Raw genomic sequence first — 21,845 nt, 5'->3', positions numbered from 1 at the left:
GGTGGTCTCAGGACAGCTTCCCTGGGAGTGCGTATTCCCAACGAGGCTGGGCAGAGGGGTCTTTACAGCCTGGAATGTTACTTCTGCCGTAGTCGATTAGTCAAGCAAGTCGCCAAGGCCCGCCCAGGTTCGAGGGAGAGGAACTAGCCTTCACCTCTCAATAGGAGGAACATCAAAGAATCTGCGGCTGTCTTCAATCTGCCTGTCTTCTTACAGGCCATTGCTTTCCAGATTTAAAGGGCAAGCCAGGACCTAAATGAATTTAATCAAATGTAAAGCAGTAATTATGGCTATAATTAATTATGATTTCAATAGAAAGGAGTAGCTATGGCCAGAATATTTCTCTCGTTAATGTTGAGTAGATCTACTTCAATTTTGTAGGATAAGCGAGGTGTCATACACCTCCTTCAGAGTAAACCCTGCGCAGGTAGTGCCCATTGGTCCAGTCATCCTCTCACTCGTGCTTCCTAATGAAACAATGGGAAAATCCACCTAAGAATGGTTAGCTATCAGTTTGGGGGGGAAAGCCAACAGAAGTCCTTCCCTGCACTGCCTTACATGTAGAAGATAAACTCTCCTACCCCCAGTGTTTGTTTTTATTCTTCTTATAAAAGCAATGTATGATAATTACAGGGAATTTTTGTAAAGTTGTACAAGCAAAATAGACAAATATAAATAAGACTACCGTTTATGGAATAACTACTGAGTATCAAGCCAAGTATTTTACTCAGCTGTCATTTATTAATTACTTAGTATCAAGCCGAGTATTTCACTCATGTAATTTTCATGCAGTTTTTATGGGGTAGGTGTATTATGGCTGAAGCACTGCAGTTCTCTAGCAAGTGCTGTTGAGATTGAATCCAGCCAGAAATTGCCTAATTGAACAACACAGGCTCAGAGGCTAACCTAGAGTTTCAAAGGACAGGGCTTGACTTATTTTAGGATATGTGCTCTGAGCCACTGCTAAACCACATCTTATAAAAACACCAATAATGCTGCCACTGAGAGTCCTGCTTTATTAACACTATGGTACAGATATTTCCCAAAACTTTCAGATTTGATTTCATTGTCCTTAACATACAGTAAGGGCAATATTTTTATATTTTAATTCCTCTATTCTTGCTTTTCTGTTTCATCACTCCCACAATTTAAGGAAGATTGCTGGAGGGTTTAACTCACTATTCCATGAAATAGTCCATATCCCATACGCTCAATGTCATATAAAAATAACTATCTATTGGGATTTTGTTGGGTCTTAGAGAATTAAAATCTCCCAGAAACTTGTAAGACCGTGAAAATCATTCAGGTAATCCTGAGTCTTAAGTGCCTCAGGAAAAAGTTCATGAGCTATTTTAAAGCCTAAGAAAAGAAATAATTGATTTTAAACTAAATGAGTTTTATTAAATTTCTCCTCACTCTTCTGTATGATTTTTTTTCCCTTTCTCTCTTGTTCTGATTCTTTCCTCTGCTTTTCCTACATCCACATTCATTCCTTGTAACCAAACCTATGGAAGAAAAAACTTTTTTAATATATGTTCTTTCCACTGTTCATTGAACCCAGCTCAAGTACTTACAGGATAGAGATCATACCCCTTTAAATCTATGAAAAATTATCTTCCAAAATGATGATGATAATGCTGGCAATTTTAATATACCTAATGATTATATTACTTTCTTTTTCAAGGCACTTTTTTTTAAGGATTTATTTATTTATTTCTCTCCCCTGCCCCGATTGTATGTTCTCTGTTTCTATTTGCTGCGTCTTCTTTGTCCACTTCTGTTGTCAGCAGCATGGGAATCTGTGTTTCTTTTTGTTGCGTCATCTTGTTGTGTCAGTTCTCTGTGTGTGCGACACCATTCCTGGGCAGGCTGCACTTTCTTTCGCGCTGGGCAGCTCTCCTTACGGGGCGCACTCATTGCACGTGGGGCTCCCCTATGCGGGGACACCCCTGCGTGACACGGTACTCCTTGCACGCATCAGCACTGCGCATGGGCCAGCTCTACACGGGTCAAAGAGGCCTGGGGTTTGAACCGCAGACCTCCCATGTGGTAGACTAACCACTGGGCCAAGTCCACTTCCCTTCAAGGCACTTTTTTTTTTTTTGCGGAAGTGAGACAAGGGTTAGGTAAGTGTTCAGTGAGATAGTATTTGATCTGATTGTCAGCAAAGTACTCTGTGCTGACCTCACCCTAAATCACTGCAATATATTTTTATAGATACTGAAAATGGCAAAATACAAAAACCTTAATCCCACGTTAATCTGGAAAGCAATGTACTACCTAATGTTAACAACCCTCATCTTACCACATAAGAATTTGTGATGTATATTCACAACTGTTGATCAATTTATTTCCCCAAGTTCAAATAATCTTCCAGATAGCAAGAGAGGCCTTTTAAAAAATATAAAAATTCCCAATTGGTGAGTTTAGGATAGCACGAATGTTGAAATTGGGCTTTGTACCATGTAAGAATAGAGACCATAGGAAAAGAAAATGAATGGGACAGTATAGAAAGAATCACCTAGTATTACCACTTTAGCACTTTGGGTTGATGAAAAGAATGAATCATTGCTCTCCTCTCATTGTGATTCTGATGACTCCTTGTGGAGTTGCAACTGAGAAAAATGCAACAGGGAGGGACTCTGGAAGTGGAATGTTTTAGTTTCCTGGCTGATAAAGCAAATATCCTGGAATGCCTTGGCCTCATGCTTTTGAAGCTCGTAGAAATCCAAAATCAGGTGTCATTACGGTGATGTCTTCTGCTAGAAGACTGTGGCGTTCTGGGGCTGGCTGTCGACGATCCTCGCTCCTTGGCGCTTCGGTCACATGGCAATGCACATGGCAGCCTCTCCTGGTTCTGTTGCCCTCCAGCTGCTGGCTGCTCCCTTGGCTCACTCAGTCTGTGGCCTTCCCTCTAAGGCCTTCATAAATAGGATTAAGACCCATCCTGATTCCGCTGGACCACACCCCTAACTGAAGGTCCTACTTCCAAGGGTTCACACCCACAGGAGTGGATTAAATTTAAGAACACGTTTTTCTGGGGTTCATAGCTATAAGCCGTTCTCATGGGCATGTGGTCCTTAAAAGCTGGGCCTTCTGTGTTGATCCATGGAAAAATAGTATACTTGTCCACGTGATTTCTCCTACTAAATCTCTGCCTGCTTTTATCTTCCTTGGCAGTTGTAGAAATCTATGCAGTTTAAATATTCATGTATGTGCCTTTTCTTCTAATTAGACTTCAACAATTTATTGACCGAGTGTTTAACACTGCATTATGAATAAAGCAGATGCTCAGTACATTTCTTTTTAATAAAAGGAAGAATGCTTTTAGAGCTTTTCCCCATTCTAAGCAATCTCTGAACAGCAGCAAATACATTTCACAGAGGAGAGCAGGAGCCTCTAGGGCCTTCTCTTCACATCTTGTCTGCGTCTTAGCCCTCCTGATAAGGGCTGTAGAGGTTAGAGTCAGCCGTGGAGACTGCAGCCTTCTTCCCAGAGTTGAACCTAATTTCCAGCTTCATCCAACCTCAGGGAGCCACAGGGAGGGAGGAACTGGTGAATGCCAGGCCACCCTTCCCTACTAAAGTCTGTATGGAGAGATTATGACTCACTGAGAATTTTGTTCTATGTTTTCTACAGATCGACATTTATAATTTTATAAATGGAAATGCTTGTTAATTACCAGGGGAATAGAAAATAGTGCCTCCACTGCCCTCTTCCTGATTAAATGGCAACATGGAATGTATCATTTTAAAAAAACATCCTGTGTTTCACTTTTGTGTAAGATCCACACATAAGGTCAGTCTAATTTATTTTAACAAGCAAAATCTGATTCCCTGAATCATAATTTCCAGAAATAAGTTTTTAAATAGACTTAAAAATTATTTTTGTAACTAGTTAAAACTTTGTCATGAAGCAGAAATTCTAATTTTAATAGCTATAAAATATTTTAAATAATTCTCATATATTACTACAGAAGATATATTAAAAGAAATACATAATTTTAGGCAGTATGCTTTTCATCCAAACATAAGATGAAATCTTAGAGCAATTATTATAGTGTACTAGTCAGTTCTTTAAACATTTCATAATGATGAATAAAACATCCAATGCTTATGTTTCTACTACCAAAGGAGAAGAAAATAAAGGCCTTGTTTTAATTTCAATTCCATAGGACTAGAGGGAAATATAGTTTCATAAAAATATAAATCTCCAATCAAAATGTTGAAACACCCATCAGAAAGCAGTTCAGAGCTATCTTGGTTTATAATTGTTCCCTTAGGGCAGAAATGTAATACATTTTATATGCCCAAAATGGGTAATGAGTTTTAATTTTAATTGGCTTCATACCTTATCAAGGGAAAAGAACACCATAAAATCTTATTTAAAGGAAAGTTAAATAGGTCAGCTCAGATTAACATCAATACCAACCATTAACTGCTTCCTGCTAGACATTAAACTCTCCCTTTGCATTTTAAGTTTGCTTAATTCATGTAACCTATTTTATAATACGAGATTTTTAAAAATTATTATGTTTTTTAAAATTTACATGCGGTTATTTAATAAAAAATTCAAAGAGTTAAAAAATTCATATAAATCCCTCTCTCACAAATGACAGAAGTTCAGAGGTTAGAAACACCTGGCTAGGTTTCCTAAGCTTTCCCAGCCCTTGGAAATGCTGGGTTTAGGATTTCATTACAGCGTGTAATAGTGTGGTGAAGAATCTGGGCTCTGGAGTGAGACTGAGTCAAATCTTCACTTGTGTTGTGTGACCTTGGACACAGATTCTAAGCCCTCAGACAGTTTCCTCATCTGTCAAGTGGGGAAAACAACATATTTACCTATATTTTAGCATTGCTGTAAAAATTGTGCATATGTTAATAGTTTAGAATAAAGGTTTTGTAGAATTCTGCAAACCATTGGTTGTAATGACCTGTCATCTGTGATTATTCAACTAACATACATGCTAAAGTGATTGCTAACTATCTTTAAGTATGGTTACTGTCTCTAGTATTTTTAAATGAATCTGCACGTCTTTGATACTCGTTCCTTCAAGAGGTGGAACCTAATTCTCCCGCCCTGGAATGTGGGCTGGATTTAGGGACTCACTTATTAAATTCATTCCGTAAATGAATTAAAGTAGAAGCAAAGGTATGCAGCTTCCAAGACGAGGCACAGAGCCCTCCCCTCTGGACTCGTCTTCCGTTAACGCCCTCGCTCTGGGGTAAGTTAGCTGCCATGCTATGAGAACACTCAACAGCCTGAGAAGGGGCCACGTTGGTCCACTGCCCACAGCCCCATATAATGACCGTCTCGGAAGCTTGACTTCTGATGACCGCAGCCCAGCCAGCATCTTGACTATACCTCGGTGAGAGACCCTGAGCCAGAAATACTATCTGATATTCCTGACCCCCAGAAAACGCATGAGGTAATGTGTGCTTGTTGTTTCAATCCACTGACCTTTGGAGTAATTTGTTCCATGTCATTATAGAACTAATACACTCTTACTTGTGTTTTCTGGCATCTGGACGAGGAGAATTAAATCTAATAATGACAGAACATTAAAGGTGTGAAAAAGCTGGACTAGGTTTTCAGGTTTGATGTAGCCCTGCGGGTGTCAGCCTGAGGTTTGGAATTCTTGGTGGCAATCCATTTCCCTAGGACAACATGGATATGTTCCTTTGATTCTTTTCCTCTGGCCTTCTTTGGGTAGTTCTCACACCAAATTGCATTCCCTTCAACTCTTTAGATGAGATGATCGGTGTTAACCTGAAAATGTGAAATGTCGGGTTTGGTTTATTTTTTCTTCACATTTCTCCTTCTATCAGATAAAACTGTTTGAATTGATAAGCACTTATTTATTTTGTAATTTTAGTATAGGACTGCTGTAGAAAAATTGGAAAATACAGGATAATTTAAAGAACAAAATAAGAGTAATCAATTATTTAACCACCTGGAGGTAACCACTTTTAATATTTGTTTACTTCTTTTCAGGATTTCTTTGTGTTCACCTCCACATACATACACATCTATGTAAAATTATTATAAGACACGATTAAGTGTAGAAGTTTATAATATTCAGATTCTTGTAAGAGTGTTTAGAATTTTTTCTGAAGAGTATGCACTCTAGTGATTGTGCATTGTATCATAACCTGTTGTAAACAATATATTGTAATCTGCTGTCGACCACTTAATTTAGTATTTTTCACTACTATAAATCTATAAATGAGTGTTCCTGCAAAAAATATTTGAGGGTCAACGTGTGTTATTCCCTTCTCTTCTTCACAGACCCTATTAATTTCCTGTTGTCTTTTGCCTGTGGCTGTCTGCAGAACGGAAACCCTCAGAACCCCTACTGCGACGGCATCGAGGGGGTCATGGAGGCCTACTACAGGAGTCTGAAGTCCGTCCAGCTGTACGGGCCCACCAACTTCGCCCCTGTGATCAACCACGTGGCACGGTAAGTGGCGCCTCGGCGACCTGGAGTCCAGCGCACCGGCCGCAGCGACGTCAGAGCGCTGTCCTTGGCCTGACTCCACAGATGGTGGTTTTCTCTCAGTCACACCCTCAAAAGTGAAGGAAAACAAACAAATACAGAATAGAATGCAAAGAGGCTCTTTCAAGCCATCAGGATACTTTAAGAACTTCACATCCAGAAGCTCAGGTGAAAAACCATACCGTGTTACATTAGGACCTTTCTTTTTCAACCAAGGAAAATGTCGTTTTCTTTGAAAAGATGTCTGTGAGAGCCATAACAAAATAATAGATGTGATCTCAGCTGTGTAAATGGCTCCTATCTAACATCACATTCCAAAACAGCTTTTAATTCCATTAACACAAGTATTTGAGGCCTTTCAGTGATATATAGGGCACATTAGTCTATCCTCTCCGAAATTAATAGAGTAGCTAATTTTATAAAATTCCCAGAGCGCTCCCTGTATATAGTGCATAGCATTGAGATCAGAGTATAATTGCTTATGACTCCAAGTACATGTAGAGAAATGGAAAGATTTATATACACATCACTTTTTCATTAGTGTGTGACTTAAATGTCACTTTTAAAATCTCTAAAATATGGCTCAAACCAGTGCAGATATTACAAAACCCTGCTTTATTGTGAGATAATAAAAAGGTGAAACTTTTGTATCCTTCTAAAGATGTAGCCAGAATATGAAAAATACTATATAACAGGTATAATTTGAAGATATCACTTGTGTTTAACCTTTTTTTTTTTAACTCCTACTCACATGTCACTTGTCCAGTATGCCTTACAAACCACAGGGTTATATTTTCTGAGTCAGTATGCCTGTTATCCATCCAAGTCTCTAGTTTGGATTTACTCGTTTTTTTGGGTCATTTTCATTCATCTCAATGCAGGCTTCTCAGTCATTCTGACCAGGTTATCTATGTACGAAGGCACCGGGAAACACAAGTTCTCTGTTCAAAGGCTCTGGCATTTCACCACTCTCCCTACTGGATGTCACCAGCAATTCAGATGTGCTCTATTTTCCATTATCTAGGGCATGGACAAGATGCTAAAATACCTCTCCTCGCAGGGCTGGCCCCTGTGGTACTCTGACTCAAGTTGACAGCGATATGTTGAGGATTATTCTGCATACTACCCTTTAGCCAAGCTTTTCCAAATCTTTATATCCACAATCCATACTAAAATAAGAATTTATCTTTCAGCCCTATATACATGTAACTAAAACAAAGAAGGGTTTCATGAAATTATAGTTACCTTTATATTTTCCCTTTATATCTATGATAGTCTATTATATTCTTTTACATTTTAAAAAAATTCCAGTCTTGAGCCACAAAATTGATTTCACAACCCCCTAAAATTACCTGTAATTTGAAAAACACAGACTAGCTTATTTTACTAGCCTATTTAAGTAGTGTTGTTTTATATTACATTACTTTATTGATGGCTGTCAAGCAGAATCAAAATTCATATTAATGCAAGAAAATTGCAGTTAGCTTTCTCTCTCAAACTACCATGCAAATTACTTTTTTCCAAAAAGATAAGAGCAAAACAACAGGACTTAATTTGTTTGAACTCACGGCAGTTCTTATAAATGCTTCTGTCTGTGCTTACCAATTATTTTTGTGATATTTTTTGTCTGGTTCATCTCAACTATAAAAGTTAGACTAATAGATATTAAATTTCTAGGTGCATAAATCATTTAACAATACAGACTTCACTCAGTTCTAGTGCCACTTTGTTAAGTTTTGCCCAGCATTTTGTAAATTCTCAACTATCGTGGTAGTTGTCAGCTAAAACTTTCAGAGTCTTTGAAAGTTAGCCATGATCTAATCATTCTTCATCGTTATTCTTTAAATTAGAGGAAATAAGGAAAACAGTAAGAGATGGGTTTTTATCACCTTTTCCTTCCAGTACATTAAGAAGTTTTATATATATATATATATTTATCTCTTGTTATGAGTATATCCTTTATCCTTTTCCTTTTATTTTTGAGTTAGGTTTAACTTAAATTTAAGCTTTTTTGAGGTTTCCATCTCATCCAAAATTATCATCCAAAAACCTTTTCAACTAAAAGACAAATTACTATTTGTTTCTCTGTTGAAAAAAGTGCCATAGTTATTTTGTTTGTCTCTGTTCATGTAAAACAGCTTCTACATTTTGTCACTCTTAAAAACATTTGTATAGCACTTGTGCTTAGCATCATATGGGAGGTAAGTACTCAACAAATGATTAGTAAATGAATTCTGCATATGTTTAGATAGTTATTGTTGGGAGAGAGTGTAAACTACAACATAAACTGGCATCCATGCTGTGTAGCAGTGCTCCAAAATGTGTTCATCAAATGCAATGAGTGTACCACACTAAAGAAAGAAGTTGTCGATGTGGGAGGAGTAGGGGTTTTGGGGAGTGGGGTATATGGGAACCTCTTATATTTTTTTAATGTAACATTTTGTGTGATCTATCTTAAAAAAAAGAAGGTAATAAAAAATGAAAAAAGATAGTTATTAAAATTATTTTCACAAAGTTTAAAGTAAATATATATATCTACACTTTTTCTCTTACTTGATTTTCTTTCCTTAAAAAGTGCATTTTCTATATTAGTAAAAGCTTTGTTACTTATAATCGTTTTCTAAAAGCTCTCTGAGGAGTGTTTCTTTAAGGATCATAATGTTAAGAACATGCTTATTTTTAGAACTGAAACATATGTGATAAGACAATTTGCTTTTGGAGATAATATTAATGGAATGAGAGTTTTGTGAAATGATCAAGACCCAAGGCATCAAATATGCAAAATTTTAAAGTTTTATGTGCTATTCTGAGACCTTCCAGCTCCATGTCTAGAATTTCCCGCTTTTCCAGTCCTCCTTTCACAGAGGTGTTGAGGAGATAGATTTCAAACGGAGTAAAAAGCCTGCTAAAAACCTGTTGGCACCTCTTCACAAATTTAAATCCAAACACTTTAGCTTGGCATTCAGGAACTTCCGAAAACTAGTATCATTTATCAATCCAATCTTATTTCCCTCTACATTCCCCAAATGCAGTGTTCTTCAGTGGCACAGATTGTTCTAAGATTTCATTCCGTGTGTACCTGAATCACAGCACTTACTACTTTGATCCCATTCCATTGTTACATGTGGATCTCTTCCACATTAGAGGCAGGAAGTGTGACTTAATCATCTGTATAGCTCCAGTAAGATAGGACACAACACTTGGTATATACCGAAAGCCACACCTGTTTAACTGAATTTTCTGAATACCATACATTGAGTACATTTAATAGAAACTAAAACTGTTCAATGATAATGCACAGGCAGTCTTAGTGGTCTCTGAAAACTGTGAATGCTACCTACCAAAAGAAAGTAACATATCATTATTACATTGTAAATTGAAAACAAATTTAAAATCAGAGAAATACTTCTAGTTTTATGGTTTTAGAAAGTCAATGCTGAAGTATTTATCTGGGAGCTATAATGGGTTTTAATTTAACACAGGAATGGTTACAATCTTAGATAAAATTATTTGAATTCTAGATGTGAACTTAATCATATACCTAATGCCCATAACACTATTTTGGAATCACATTAATGAATAGCAGTAGGAATTCTTTCTTTTAATCTTTATAACAATCCTAGGAGCTATGAGTAATATTATTATTCCCATTTTATTGATGGCAAAAAGGATATTTTGAGTGGCCATTATTCCATCTAAAATAATCTGACTCCAAATCACTGTGTTATGAAGCCTTGCATCTTAAACCTTTTTATCTCACTGCAAATGTAAAGATGCACAAAATAAAGTGCAGTGAAACTACTTATGTTTGTGTATACAGATGGACATTTAATTACAGGTAATTTAGGGTGACAATTCAATAACAAAAATTACCCTGAAACTACATGCTGAAACATTTACATTTATCCCTTTATTCAGTAAGAAAGAGATTTAATCCATTTTGTAAATCATAATTATAACACTTAAATTATTCCTGAGTTAGTTCTTAGCTTGTCTTCTTCCCCTCTTACTCCTGTAAACTAACAATGAACTGAATGAGTATACCACAAATCTAAGCTAACCATTTATAAACTCCTGTAAGAACAACCCCAGAAATTTCTATTGACAGGGATTCCAAATAAATGCATTTAAATTCCACCACCCAGACAAAGGTGAAACCTCTCCCTCAGGTTTGTCATAGTAATATTAAAATATAAATTATAGGTGGACTTTGTTTGAAAAAAGCCAATTTGCTGGATTTTAAGAAAAAAAAAGCTTCAATTCAATTTACAAAAGGATACATCAGAGTCCTTTAAGAAGCAAGCTTAGATAAATACCTTTAAAATACAATTTGTATCTGTCAGTCTTCACATCAGAGTGTTACCTCCTGGGAGAGGGATTGGGGTTTGATTAGCCTTTACTTTCTACTTTCTACATTTCTGTGGTATTTTGTTTATATTAATATAAACATGATACTTTTAAACTAAAAGATAGAATTAGAAGAAATGATAGAACCAAATCCAGTTTGGGTGAAACCTAGATTTACTTAGTGCAACAGTATGCAAGTGCATATAGCAAACGCCACAAAACAGTGAAGAGTTTTAAAAGAATATTTTATTGTGCTAATGGTCATAAAGACTATAATAGATTGAATGGATCTTTTATAAAATATAATTTATTTTCAAATTAAATGTCAACAGTAGTAAAAGTACCACAGAGTAAACTTATCTTTCTAAAGTATTAATTTTCCCTAATGCTAATAAATATAAAGCATAAAACAAGCACATATTTATTATAAAGTAAAATGCAAAATTCCCATGAATTTTTAAAATAAAGCAATAAACTTGAGAGAAATTCCAAGTCTACTATGAACTACTTCAGGCTCTGTCCCCAAATCCCTTGATGACATGAGCAGATTCTCCTCTCAGGTTTATCTGGTGAATCAAAAGAAATTCAGACAGTTAAACCAAATGTTATGTCTTAGATAACTGCATAATATTGAACTTCCTAAATTGTTTTTGAGTCTGAGAGAAATTTGCCATCTTAAAAGCAGCATTAGATTTTTCAAAAAAATGAAGCCATACTGTTGACTCACAGAGGCTTTTCTCCCTGCTCTTCACAGCCTTCCATTAATCATCTGAAATTTAAAATCCTATATTTCTGAAGCTTAGTCCATAGCAAATACGTTTTTCCCTCAAATAATGAGTAAAAATTAAAATTAATTCCTGAGGGAGAATATCAGACTTCCTTTGGGAAACACCACAAAAATAAATACAGAATCAGAGAACAGACTCATCTCAGCTTTGGATTGTTTTCCTTAGGTTTTATCAACATCAAATTCATATAAATTCCTTAATGTACAGGATTAGTGGTTCAGCATTGAAGGGATCGTTTTGACTATACCCTGTGGAATCAATTCAGTGATATCCTCGTAGGGTGTGAACTTGTCACTTATCCTCTTCCTCAATTCTATAAAATTACCGGTCATTTTATCAGCAGTCTGAAAAATTATTAGTATCTACAATATGTTAAAAAGTTGTAAATAGTGTTCTTGTTCATGTGGCTGTTAATTCTGATATCCAAAAAATAAAGTTGTGCCCTGATATATTATGCATTTGGCCGGCCATCAGGGTCATCAGCTCTTCAAAGAATTTCATTGCCCAATCAGTGAGAGTTTTCGCTGTGATCTATCTGTTAATTGCTAGAAATGTAGACTAAGATCTTGTTGACTATTATATCTCCTAATACCACCATTAATTCTGACTCATCACCAGGCATACCAGTCATATAGTAGGAATCATAGCATTTATCCTTTTTGGGAATTGTATCTAGATCCCTGGAATGTAGAACATTATACAAAAAGGGGGGGGGGGTGGATATAACAGGCATAAAACTTCCCTCTGAAAGACTAAGTAAAATTTGGTGAGAATTCTGATAAACTCCTTTGAGTGCTAGAACATGTAATTACATTATATTTGTCCCTGTTCAGTATAATCCTCTTTCCCATCTTTCCCTGGTTTAGTATGTATTAAGAACCTGAACTGTGGATTTTTGCTACCACTGATAGAACTCTGTATGTTGAGTACCGTACGTGCAGTTTCTTTATTAGTTCATTCTGTAATACAAAGATGTATTATCTCTATTCTAAAGGTAAGAAAATAAAATTCAAAGAGCTTAAATATTTTGCCGACAATAATATGCATAGGTGCAGCCTCACCAGTCTGTTTTTCCAGAACTCATGTTCATTCATTCCACTGTACTAAGCAGACAAGTCCCCAGCTCACTTTTTATCAGTGAATGGACCTCTAAGGCAACCAAGTACTGCATGTTATAGACTCCTAGCACATGTGTGAAGATTTTCTTGAGATTCAGAAGTTTGTGGACTCTTGCAAACGGTACTCCACAACCATCACATAGAAAGGAACGGGTTGGTTTCTGTGGTAATTCTTACCTTGCCAGTGCCTTGCAGGTATGCGTCCTCTGTCAAGGATGGCTCCCAGTATTTTGTGCTCCTGATTGTGACGGACGGCGTTATCTCCGACATGGCTCAGACGAAGGAGTCCATAGTTAACGTGAGTGGAGGTTACTGTTTTCTGCTGCCTAGGTGAGAGCATGTGCTACCTATGTTGAGGCCAGAGTCTACTGCAGTTGACTTAACAGTGAAATCTGAAACCGTCTTCTGTACCATTGATCCATAAGAGGACCAGGCTGAGAGCTCTGGATAGTTTTCAAAATTCTTTCCTTTAAAAAAAGTGGAAATCATAGCATCACCCTCATGTGCATATGTGAGCATGCTAATTTCTATTAGCTTGATTTACTTATATACTTGTTTCTTAACATCTATGTTTTCACTATGGAGAATGGTGCTAATCACCCTTTCTCTAGAACTAGACAGGGCCTGGGTTGATTGAAAATTCATCCTGCTTGTTGTACTTTTTTATTATTTTATTTCTTAATGATTATCTAATTGACTGTCTTTTTTTTTTTACTAAGCAGTAATCCTCAAAAAGGTGGTCACTGCATCTGTTCACGATCACCTTTCTGTATCCCAGTTAAGCAATGATTGGCAGAAATGTGTGTTGCAAAATAGATTATCAAGCCTCATAATTATGAATTTCATAGAGAGGATATAATGTTACCTATTTGATTTGAGAAAAAATGGTGCAGGTGGGAAAAATCAAATGCTCTTATAGATAGAATCTTAGAAAAACAAAATAAAAAGGAAGGGAAGGAGGGTTTATAAGTTTGTTGTTTTTAACTAGACATACATGGATTGAATCTGTAGTGCTTTCCTTTATGCTCTCACCAGTGGCCAGAGAATGCACTTTAAAATATGGACTTAATTGAGGCTTAAACTAACAGAACATGATGCACTGAAGAACAATTATACATAATTCACTGAACTTCATAGCTGAAGAAGTGGTTGCTAGTGTTCCATCTCTCCGTTTCTGAGTCTCACATTCTTACCATTAAATTTCTTGAAGTGATAATACAGTTTCAGTGATATGTGTGATTGGAAAAAATGTTATAAAATCAAATATTCGGTCTTTCTCACAAGCTCATGGATATTTAATACATAAATTAATAGTAATTTTATGTTCATTTTTATCTGTTCATAGTAGTACCAAAATTGCTTTCCTTAATCTTGAGTTTAAATGATGGATAGTAGAGTACTACTGTTTCACAAATTTGGTACCTTTCTCCTCTTTAGCAACTGAAACTTTTGGGGAAAAGAAAACAAACATGTGAAAGAGACCAAAGATATACAAATTTAGTTTAGGAAAGATTTTGGTTGCAAGTAGCAAGTGAACATAGATGTTCCTTACATTTTCTTTTATCTTATCCAGGGCTGTTCACTCTTGAGGAATGTGCCAATGGTTTAGCATAACTAGTGAGTTTGGAAAAGATAAGAGTGGAATCAAGTATATTATTCTTTTGTAACAGTTTTAAATATGTTCAGAATTATTTTAATGACCCTGTGAAGAATACCAAATAAAACTCCGGATATTATTTTCTTTCTATTTGGCTCATTGCTTCCATATTGTTTATAAATTTGTATATCTGTCATCATCAAAAATGTTGTCACATAATTCTATCTTCTCTTTGAAGGCCTCAAAACTTCCAATGTCAATAATTATAGTAGGTGTTGGACCAGCAGAATTTGATGGTAAGTGGTGTAAAATTTCAATAGTATTCCTTGGGAATTTATTTAATCTGATGCATCATGCTCTTAATTTTTATTATTCTTTTCTGCATGCAAGGATGTGACTATTCTTGTTGACCTGCTTATAATGTCCATATATTTATAAACATACATATTGATATCTCATGATGTCTGTTAAAGTGAACAAATTAAAAGATTCTGTCTCCAAATAGCCATCTCTCCAGTTTAAAGATTAATCCAATATATAGCTTTCCATTTCAGTAGTGATAGTTTGTATCTCAAAATAATATTTCTTTAGACTGACAGTGATAAGTTGAAGTCAAAACACACTCTAGATTAACTAAAAACCACTAGGCTTTGAATGGAAATGTTAATGAGCACACTTTAAAGGATTTTCAGACCCTGGCTAGTTGATAAACGTTAGGTTTATAATATATATAAAACGTGTGTGTGTGTGTATATATATATATATATAAGTTCTGTCATGTGAAAAAGCAAAATAAAATGAAAATGGCCAGCTGGGATTTAGTGGGACTTTCCTGGGATTTCAGGTAATACGCTACAATGCCTTACTAGGTAGTTTCCAGCTTGGCTCAGGCCCTGTTCAAATGCCAGTTAAGTGAGAGGCAGTTGTGTCGCTAGTGATCTGGTGGACCTCTTCAGGGAGAGTCTAGTCCCTTCTTCTGGGGAATCCTTTTAAGAGAACTTTGCGCTAGACAGCAGTTGCACAACTGTGCAATGCCTGCCTGGATCAGGTGTTTTCCCATCACCAGTGTCGGCGTGTTTAGCGTGGGCCTGGAAGTCGGGTACGTGCCACAGCCTTTGGCAAGCTCCCGGCTGGCCCGGGCACGCGGTGGCCGGCTGTAGCATGCGCATCGCTGGTGTGATCCTGGCTAAAGCCTCCCCTCCGCCTCAAGTGCAGCCCAGGCCTTTCGGTCGCGGTTGAAGCAGCCGGGCCGGTTTCATCTCTGACCCTGGAAAGGCACTCCTTAGACTCCACGGGGGGCTGGTCGACCTCGTCATCATTCTGACCTTCCAGTTTCTAAAGCACAAATCCCGGACCTGACTGCGGCCCCTACTAGTGCATCTTTCTCTGGTGTTTGCGTTACACCTCAGGTGTGAATTTGAGCCTTGCCTCTGGAGTCAGGAAAGTGAAAACTGTCTTTCTAGTGAATGCTGTTTTCACTCGAGAATCCCGCACTCACCTGCGATGGACTCTGACTGACGAAGCCTCACCAGCTGCTGGGCTAAGGGAACTCCAGCTTCCTTCTTGGGCTTCTCTTTGTTTTTGCCTCTCAAGGATGCGCCTTTTTGCTGGGGCCGTCTCGGGTCTGCCAGGCTCCCAAGGAAGCCCACCAGTAGTTCTGTGCCTGGGGTAGTAAACCTCAGTCACTTTTGTTGTTCAAGAGCCCCCGCTCGGCAATGCAGAGCCACTGACCCTCGCTCCCGCGTTTCTGTCATGTATTTCTATGCAGAGCAGCTGGCAAAGCCAAACTGTCACAGCTAAGTGTGTTCTTCATTTCTTTTGTGCCCAGTGAATTTTATTTGTTAAAATTTTTGAGGTATGATAATTGATGGCACTTTCCTCTCTGAACTAACTGAGAAAGATATGAAGGAATCGTTCCCAACAATGTTAATATTGGAGAATTTGGGTCAGCCTGGAGTCAGACTTCCCATAACTGCTTTCTCCCAGGATTAAGTGGCTTTACCTTTAGCTCCAGGCCTCCTCCTTTCAGGACCAGCATTTTGCTCATTGAGTGAGACAGAGAGATTAGCTCAATTCTTTCACCTAATTTTAATAATCCTATCCGTCTCTCCTCTTTTCATATGGAAAATGATTGAAGATGATTTACAAAGAGAAGTCCCCATTCCAGGAGAAGTCCCCCTTGGGAAGTGGAGTGAAAAATTCCTTTGGAAAACGTAGGGAATAGGATTCCTGCAATACATGGTTTCTGCTTTCACCAGGAGAGAAGTGTTTTTAATAGGATGGAAAATGTAGACTATCCCACTAGGATACAACAGAAACTTCCCTAAAGCATTTTTCTTTTTTTCCTCTCAAAACACATCACTTCTCTCAGTGGCTAAAAAGAAAATGACAGACTACCATGCTCAATATAGAAAAACTCTGACTTACATTCAAATTGCTAGTGCCGCATCAAAAGAGCTTTCCTTTCAGCATTTTCAAATGAAGGGAGTCAGCTTATACATCACATATATAAATAGACATAAGAGCAACATAGAACTCACACATTTTATCAGTTTACCACATATATCCAATATCTGCACATTTTTAAACCAGAAAGTCATTCTTTGCATGAGCAAAAAAATGCAATAATGTTTGAAGGTAGAGGATGTAAGAATAACCTATTAGGTTAACGAATATTCAAATTTCTTCTTTCTCTATTTAATAAGAACAGTTTAAATTCTCTGGACAATTTCCTCCAATTATTTTTTACTCCTATATAGAGCAACTTCAGTAAGAATGATTTCTCAAAGCAGCATTCCTTTATCCCTTTCAAAAGATAGTCACAATTCAAAAAGTCAGATCAGCATCTGGCTGCCTGCTTTGATCTGATTCTAACTACCTTATGGCTAGAAGGAAGCACAGAGTTGCCTCTGACACCATTCCCATGGAGAGGCAGAGGAGGGCCACGCCTTTAGGATCAGATGGTGGGAACACCTGAGGTACAATCACTCCTCCACTGCTTCCAGGTTGTTTCTCTCCTCCGTGTTCTCTCAAAAGCATAGGCTCCAGTTCCTACCCCCTGCGGCTTTTTAATCCAACTGAGAGGCAGAAAGATGAAAGAGATTTTATAGGATCTCATTCCAATGCATCGTTGCGTGAATCGTTGTAACTGTCTCCGTTAACTGAAATAAAACACTCACAAAGTCCACTGTAGATGGTGGAGGGCCTGAGACCTAGATTATCATCTGAATTTTGTTTCCCATTTTAGAGTAAATGTAGTATAATCAGTATGTGTTACTGGCATATTAGAGAATAAAAGAAGAGTATCTGCAATCACTGGCATGTGACATCAATGTACATTTATGTCTCAAAGTAATATGAAAAGTGTGAAAGCAGATCTAGGCTAAAAAAAGAAACTAACTAAAGAAATTATTTGAGCACAATGAAGTCTCCTCTTTACCTCCCCAAGAAGTAGAGGCAAATAGATCTTTTGTATTTTTGAATAACTTAGGTTATTATTGGTAACATACATTTTACTAAATTATAACTTGTACATCCAAGGAAATCACTGAGTGGTGGCTTTCTATCAATTGGGTGTGCTAACAAAGCACAAACATTGGCTTGTAAACTTGTATAGAGAGGTAAAATTGAAATGATGTTTTTTAACCCGCATGAATTATATGGGCACTGAAGAAAATAGTTAAGAGCTGAGGATCATATTCTGACTGAGAGATATTTTTTGGAGGTGAGGAGGGAAACATGAAAATTGCAAGTGACTCTTTGGAGTCTGGTGAATTTCATGTGTATACAGAATGGTTTATCAGTAATGCAATTATACTGTAGGTATACATTAGCATTTCTCACTTCATTACCTATGTAAAGCATTCTCACTGAAAACTTAATAAACTCTGGAAAATTTTCTTAATTGCAGCATAGCATTGCTGTGTCACCAGCTGTCCTATTAACTCACAGCATTCCCGAATACCAGCTGATTTATTTAATGTTGAAACTACTTGTTTACCAACAAAGATATCATACTTCAGAAAAATTATACCTTACGCAAGATAAGGGCATAAAATGTCCCATTATTTAACCTGGTTACAATGTGAACATTGAGCACTCTGAATATATAACTTTGTTGTAATTTTTCAATAAATATTGCTTCAACAAAAAGGAAGCTAAAATTGTTACTGGAAATTCTATGGTGATTAGTGCCAAGTCTCTGAAATTAGGAAGATAAATTAAAATGTAATGAATTCGTATCACTGGGCCTATCAGTCATGCAAGCATATCACCCAGAGGTGAGGACCGCTACGACGGGGAGACGTACGGGAAGTCTGTTCCACATTGCGTTGTCCCTTCCCACCTTTCAGGGGTCACATGGGATCTTGGCTCACTTCATCCATCAAATGTGTGCTTGGTTGGGCTGTGTGGGGGGAAGGAATGAGAGGATGAATGGGCCAGCAAGCTTTCTGTCTTTACAGAGGACATATTCCTACTCCATAGATCCCAACTTTCTTACTGCCCACGCTGCTTTAGTACATGGCTAAAATGCACAGGGTAAATTAAAATTTTTTTCTTTTTTTCAGCAATGGTCGAATTGGATGGAGATGATGTAAGAGTCTCCTCCAGAGGAAAGTATGCTGAAAGGGACATTGTGCAGGTAAGAAATGAAACAAAGGTAATTTCCTTCGGTCACTGTGAAGAGCCAGTATCAGCTCTGATTTGTGAATAACTTATATTGAAATCAGGAGTCTTAGATTCTGTTTGATTTGGTGAGTTGCTTCCCTCTGAGTTGCGCATTAAGTAAAAGGGCCTCTACTATAATAAGCACCCACTTAATCGCTTTCCCCTGCACTTCAAGTTTACCACATATAAAATGGAAATGGTAGAAGGTTTATTTTCCTACTTTGTCATTACTGGAAAATACAATTGGGATTTTTTAGTAAAAGTAAAAGACAGAAATATAACTGACTTTTTAATGATGCTTATCTCTTCATTATTCAGTCCTTAGCTAAAATAAATCATAATTACTTTCATGCTATCTGACGCATAGATTATGGTCAGAAAAGTGGATATTTTATAGTGGAAATACATAAATATGTACACATACACACAGAGAGTCACAATTCTGTTAGTTAAGAAAACTACTTAAGTAAAGCCTATTATTCTGGGGGTGAATTGAAAGAAAAGTCAGTAACCAATAAAGACATTTAAAATTTCTTATTGAAAGCAGATAATTATTTCAACTAAAAAGTCCTGTACTTCAGTGTCTTCACTTAGGGGTCTCTTTTAGGACATCAGAAAGCAAACAGGATTGTGAAGGGAAAGGAAGAAGGTCTCAGCACCACTTAAAGCATATGATATGAAAGCTTTTGGAGAAGAAAGCATTGGACACAAATATTATCTCCTAAAAACTAACCTATATATTCATCCATAATACAATCATTAAGAGAATTCAATTTTGAATCATAGAATTTTTTTTGAATCCTGACTTATCCATTGTGATCATTTGGACAAGCTTTCTAAATTTTAGTGTTCTGGGCATAAATGGTGTTGTGATGATTCAATGAGGGAATGTATATAAAATGCATTCCTGAAATAGAACTCTATTAAAAAGGTTAGAATTATTTGAGTAAGAAGATAATACAGGAAAAGCGGACTTTGCCCAGTGGATAGGGCATCTGTCTACCACATGGGAGGTCCGCGGTTCAAACCCCAGGCCTCCTTGACCCGTGTGGAGCTGGCCCACGTGCAGTGCTGATGTGCACAAGGAGTGCCCTGCCACGCAGGGGTGTCCCCCGTGTAGGGGGGCCCCATGCGCAAGAAGCGCGCCCCATAAGGAGAGCCACCCAGCGCGAAAGAAAGTTCAGCCTGCCCAGGAATGGCGCCACACACATGGAGAGATGACACGGCAAGATGATGCAACAAAAAGAAACACAGGTTCCCAGTGCTGCTGACAACAACAGAATTGGACAAAGAAGAACATGCAACAAATGGACACGGAGAACAGACAACTGGGGTGGGGGGGGAAGGGGAGAGAAATTCAATTCAAAAAAAAGAAGATAATATAAAGTAATCTGTAAGTCTGATAATGTAAAGTTTAATATGTTGATATGTTGTAATATGTTGATAATATTATCAGTTCAGCAGTATTAATTTAAAAATATAAACATCTATTTTAACAGATTTTTAAAAAGGTAATTGAATATCATTTAAACTTTCCAACTTACAGTACTTGGTAGAAAGGGAAAATGGTGATGTCATCTATTTAAGAATCTCATGTGTTTTGTTTTCATGTTTAGATGCCTGTTATTGAAAAGCTTTCCATAATATTTGGCTCACTATTTCCAAAAAATGAAATTACTGAAGGAAAGTATGAATTTGAAGTCCTTTAGAATGTGTTGTGTTACTGTTATAATGTTGTTTTACATTACCAAGGGCATTCCCATATCTCATATAAAAATTTAAATGATGATTAAGAGAAATTTGGTATTACTTCCTTCCTTAGGTAGCTAAGGTTAATGATGTCACTTTGATCTTGAACAAGTCAATGCATCCTACGTAACCTGTCTCTCCTTATCTGTAGACCCCAAATTCTTTCACCTTTGCTCCTCCCTTGGTGGTTTGAGTCTCAGAGGAAGTTATAGATATGAAAACTCTGTTACTTATCAGCATAAGCTTTATGAGTACAATTAAAGTTTCCTGTCCTTGAGACCAGCCCATTACTGTAAGGGAACACTGGAATCCCCACACATTTTTGAGTACTTGGGGATAATAGGCAAACATTCAAGGGATTCTGCCACCTAAAATTGCACTGAAGGGTGATGGGGTCTTATAGATACTGAACAGGAAATTAAATTGTCCCCAAGGGATTGAGTAGTGCCCACATAATGGCAGTGATATTGTGACTTACATGCCCACGTTTAGTTGAGTAGATTTAATGCACTCTCTTCCATTCTCAGAGAAATTCCTAAATAATGACTGATCTTTTAAAAACAGTAAACCCATCAGCCATTTATTTACACATCATACTGTTTTATGAAAGAGCTGGCACTCTCTCTCATCTTGCAAATGGCTTTCAAAACATTCCACCATCCAAAGTTCTCAGGTTGTACTAGCCCACAAAGAAAGTTATTTTGTTCTTTTTTTATGTGAGTCTAGAAGTCACTTGCCCTGCCCCTAGGATATTCAGGTTGCAGAGTCACAACAAAGATAATACTGTCAATCATTTTCATCCTCAAAAAATATCTAACCCATCCCAATGAATGGTGTAAACACCACTGGCCAAAACATCAGGAGAAAAGAGGGTCTTCTTTAAGCTTTCTTACCTTTTCCATTTCTTACTTTTTCGAACCAACCAGTTATATTCTAAATGAAATCCCAAATTTTTCAGGTGGAGAAATGCAAAGCCTAAGGCTAAAAGTGATAGCAGGTCACTGAGGCTCAGCAGGAAGTCGGTGGCGATCAATAGGGTGTTCATTATTACTCCAAATCTAACAGGCATCCAATTTCTTCAA

At 37.2% G+C, this 21,845-nt stretch overlaps 1 protein-coding gene and 1 long non-coding RNA gene across 2 annotated transcripts in view; one reads left to right on the top strand and one right to left on the bottom strand.

The window, feature by feature from the left end:
- CPNE8 (copine 8) overlaps positions 1–21,845 on the top strand; it is a 210,902-nt gene that overhangs the window by 182,986 nt on the left and 6,071 nt on the right. Inside the window, exons 16-19 of the mRNA XM_058307782.1 lie at positions 6,333–6,460; positions 12,945–13,047; positions 14,585–14,642; positions 18,915–18,988. Of these exons, the coding sequence (XP_058163765.1) occupies positions 6,333–6,460; positions 12,945–13,047; positions 14,585–14,642; positions 18,915–18,988 (363 nt within the window). The remainder of the gene's footprint in view (positions 1–6,332; positions 6,461–12,944; positions 13,048–14,584; positions 14,643–18,914; positions 18,989–21,845) is intronic.
- Positions 11,101–21,845, bottom strand: part of LOC139440136 (uncharacterized) — a 52,317-nt gene continuing 41,572 nt past the window's right edge. Inside the window, exons 3-5 of the long non-coding RNA XR_011650202.1 lie at positions 15,845–16,009; positions 12,927–13,216; positions 11,101–11,409 (exon numbers count right to left, since the gene is read on the bottom strand). This is a non-coding gene — a long non-coding RNA (uncharacterized lncRNA). The remainder of the gene's footprint in view (positions 11,410–12,926; positions 13,217–15,844; positions 16,010–21,845) is intronic.

The sequence above is a fragment of the Dasypus novemcinctus genome, chromosome 12 (assembly GCF_030445035.2).
Source record: "Dasypus novemcinctus isolate mDasNov1 chromosome 12, mDasNov1.1.hap2, whole genome shotgun sequence".
In the NCBI taxonomy this organism is placed as follows: Eukaryota; Metazoa; Chordata; class Mammalia; order Cingulata; family Dasypodidae; genus Dasypus; species Dasypus novemcinctus.
This window is presented reverse-complemented; position numbering and strand designations above follow the sequence as displayed.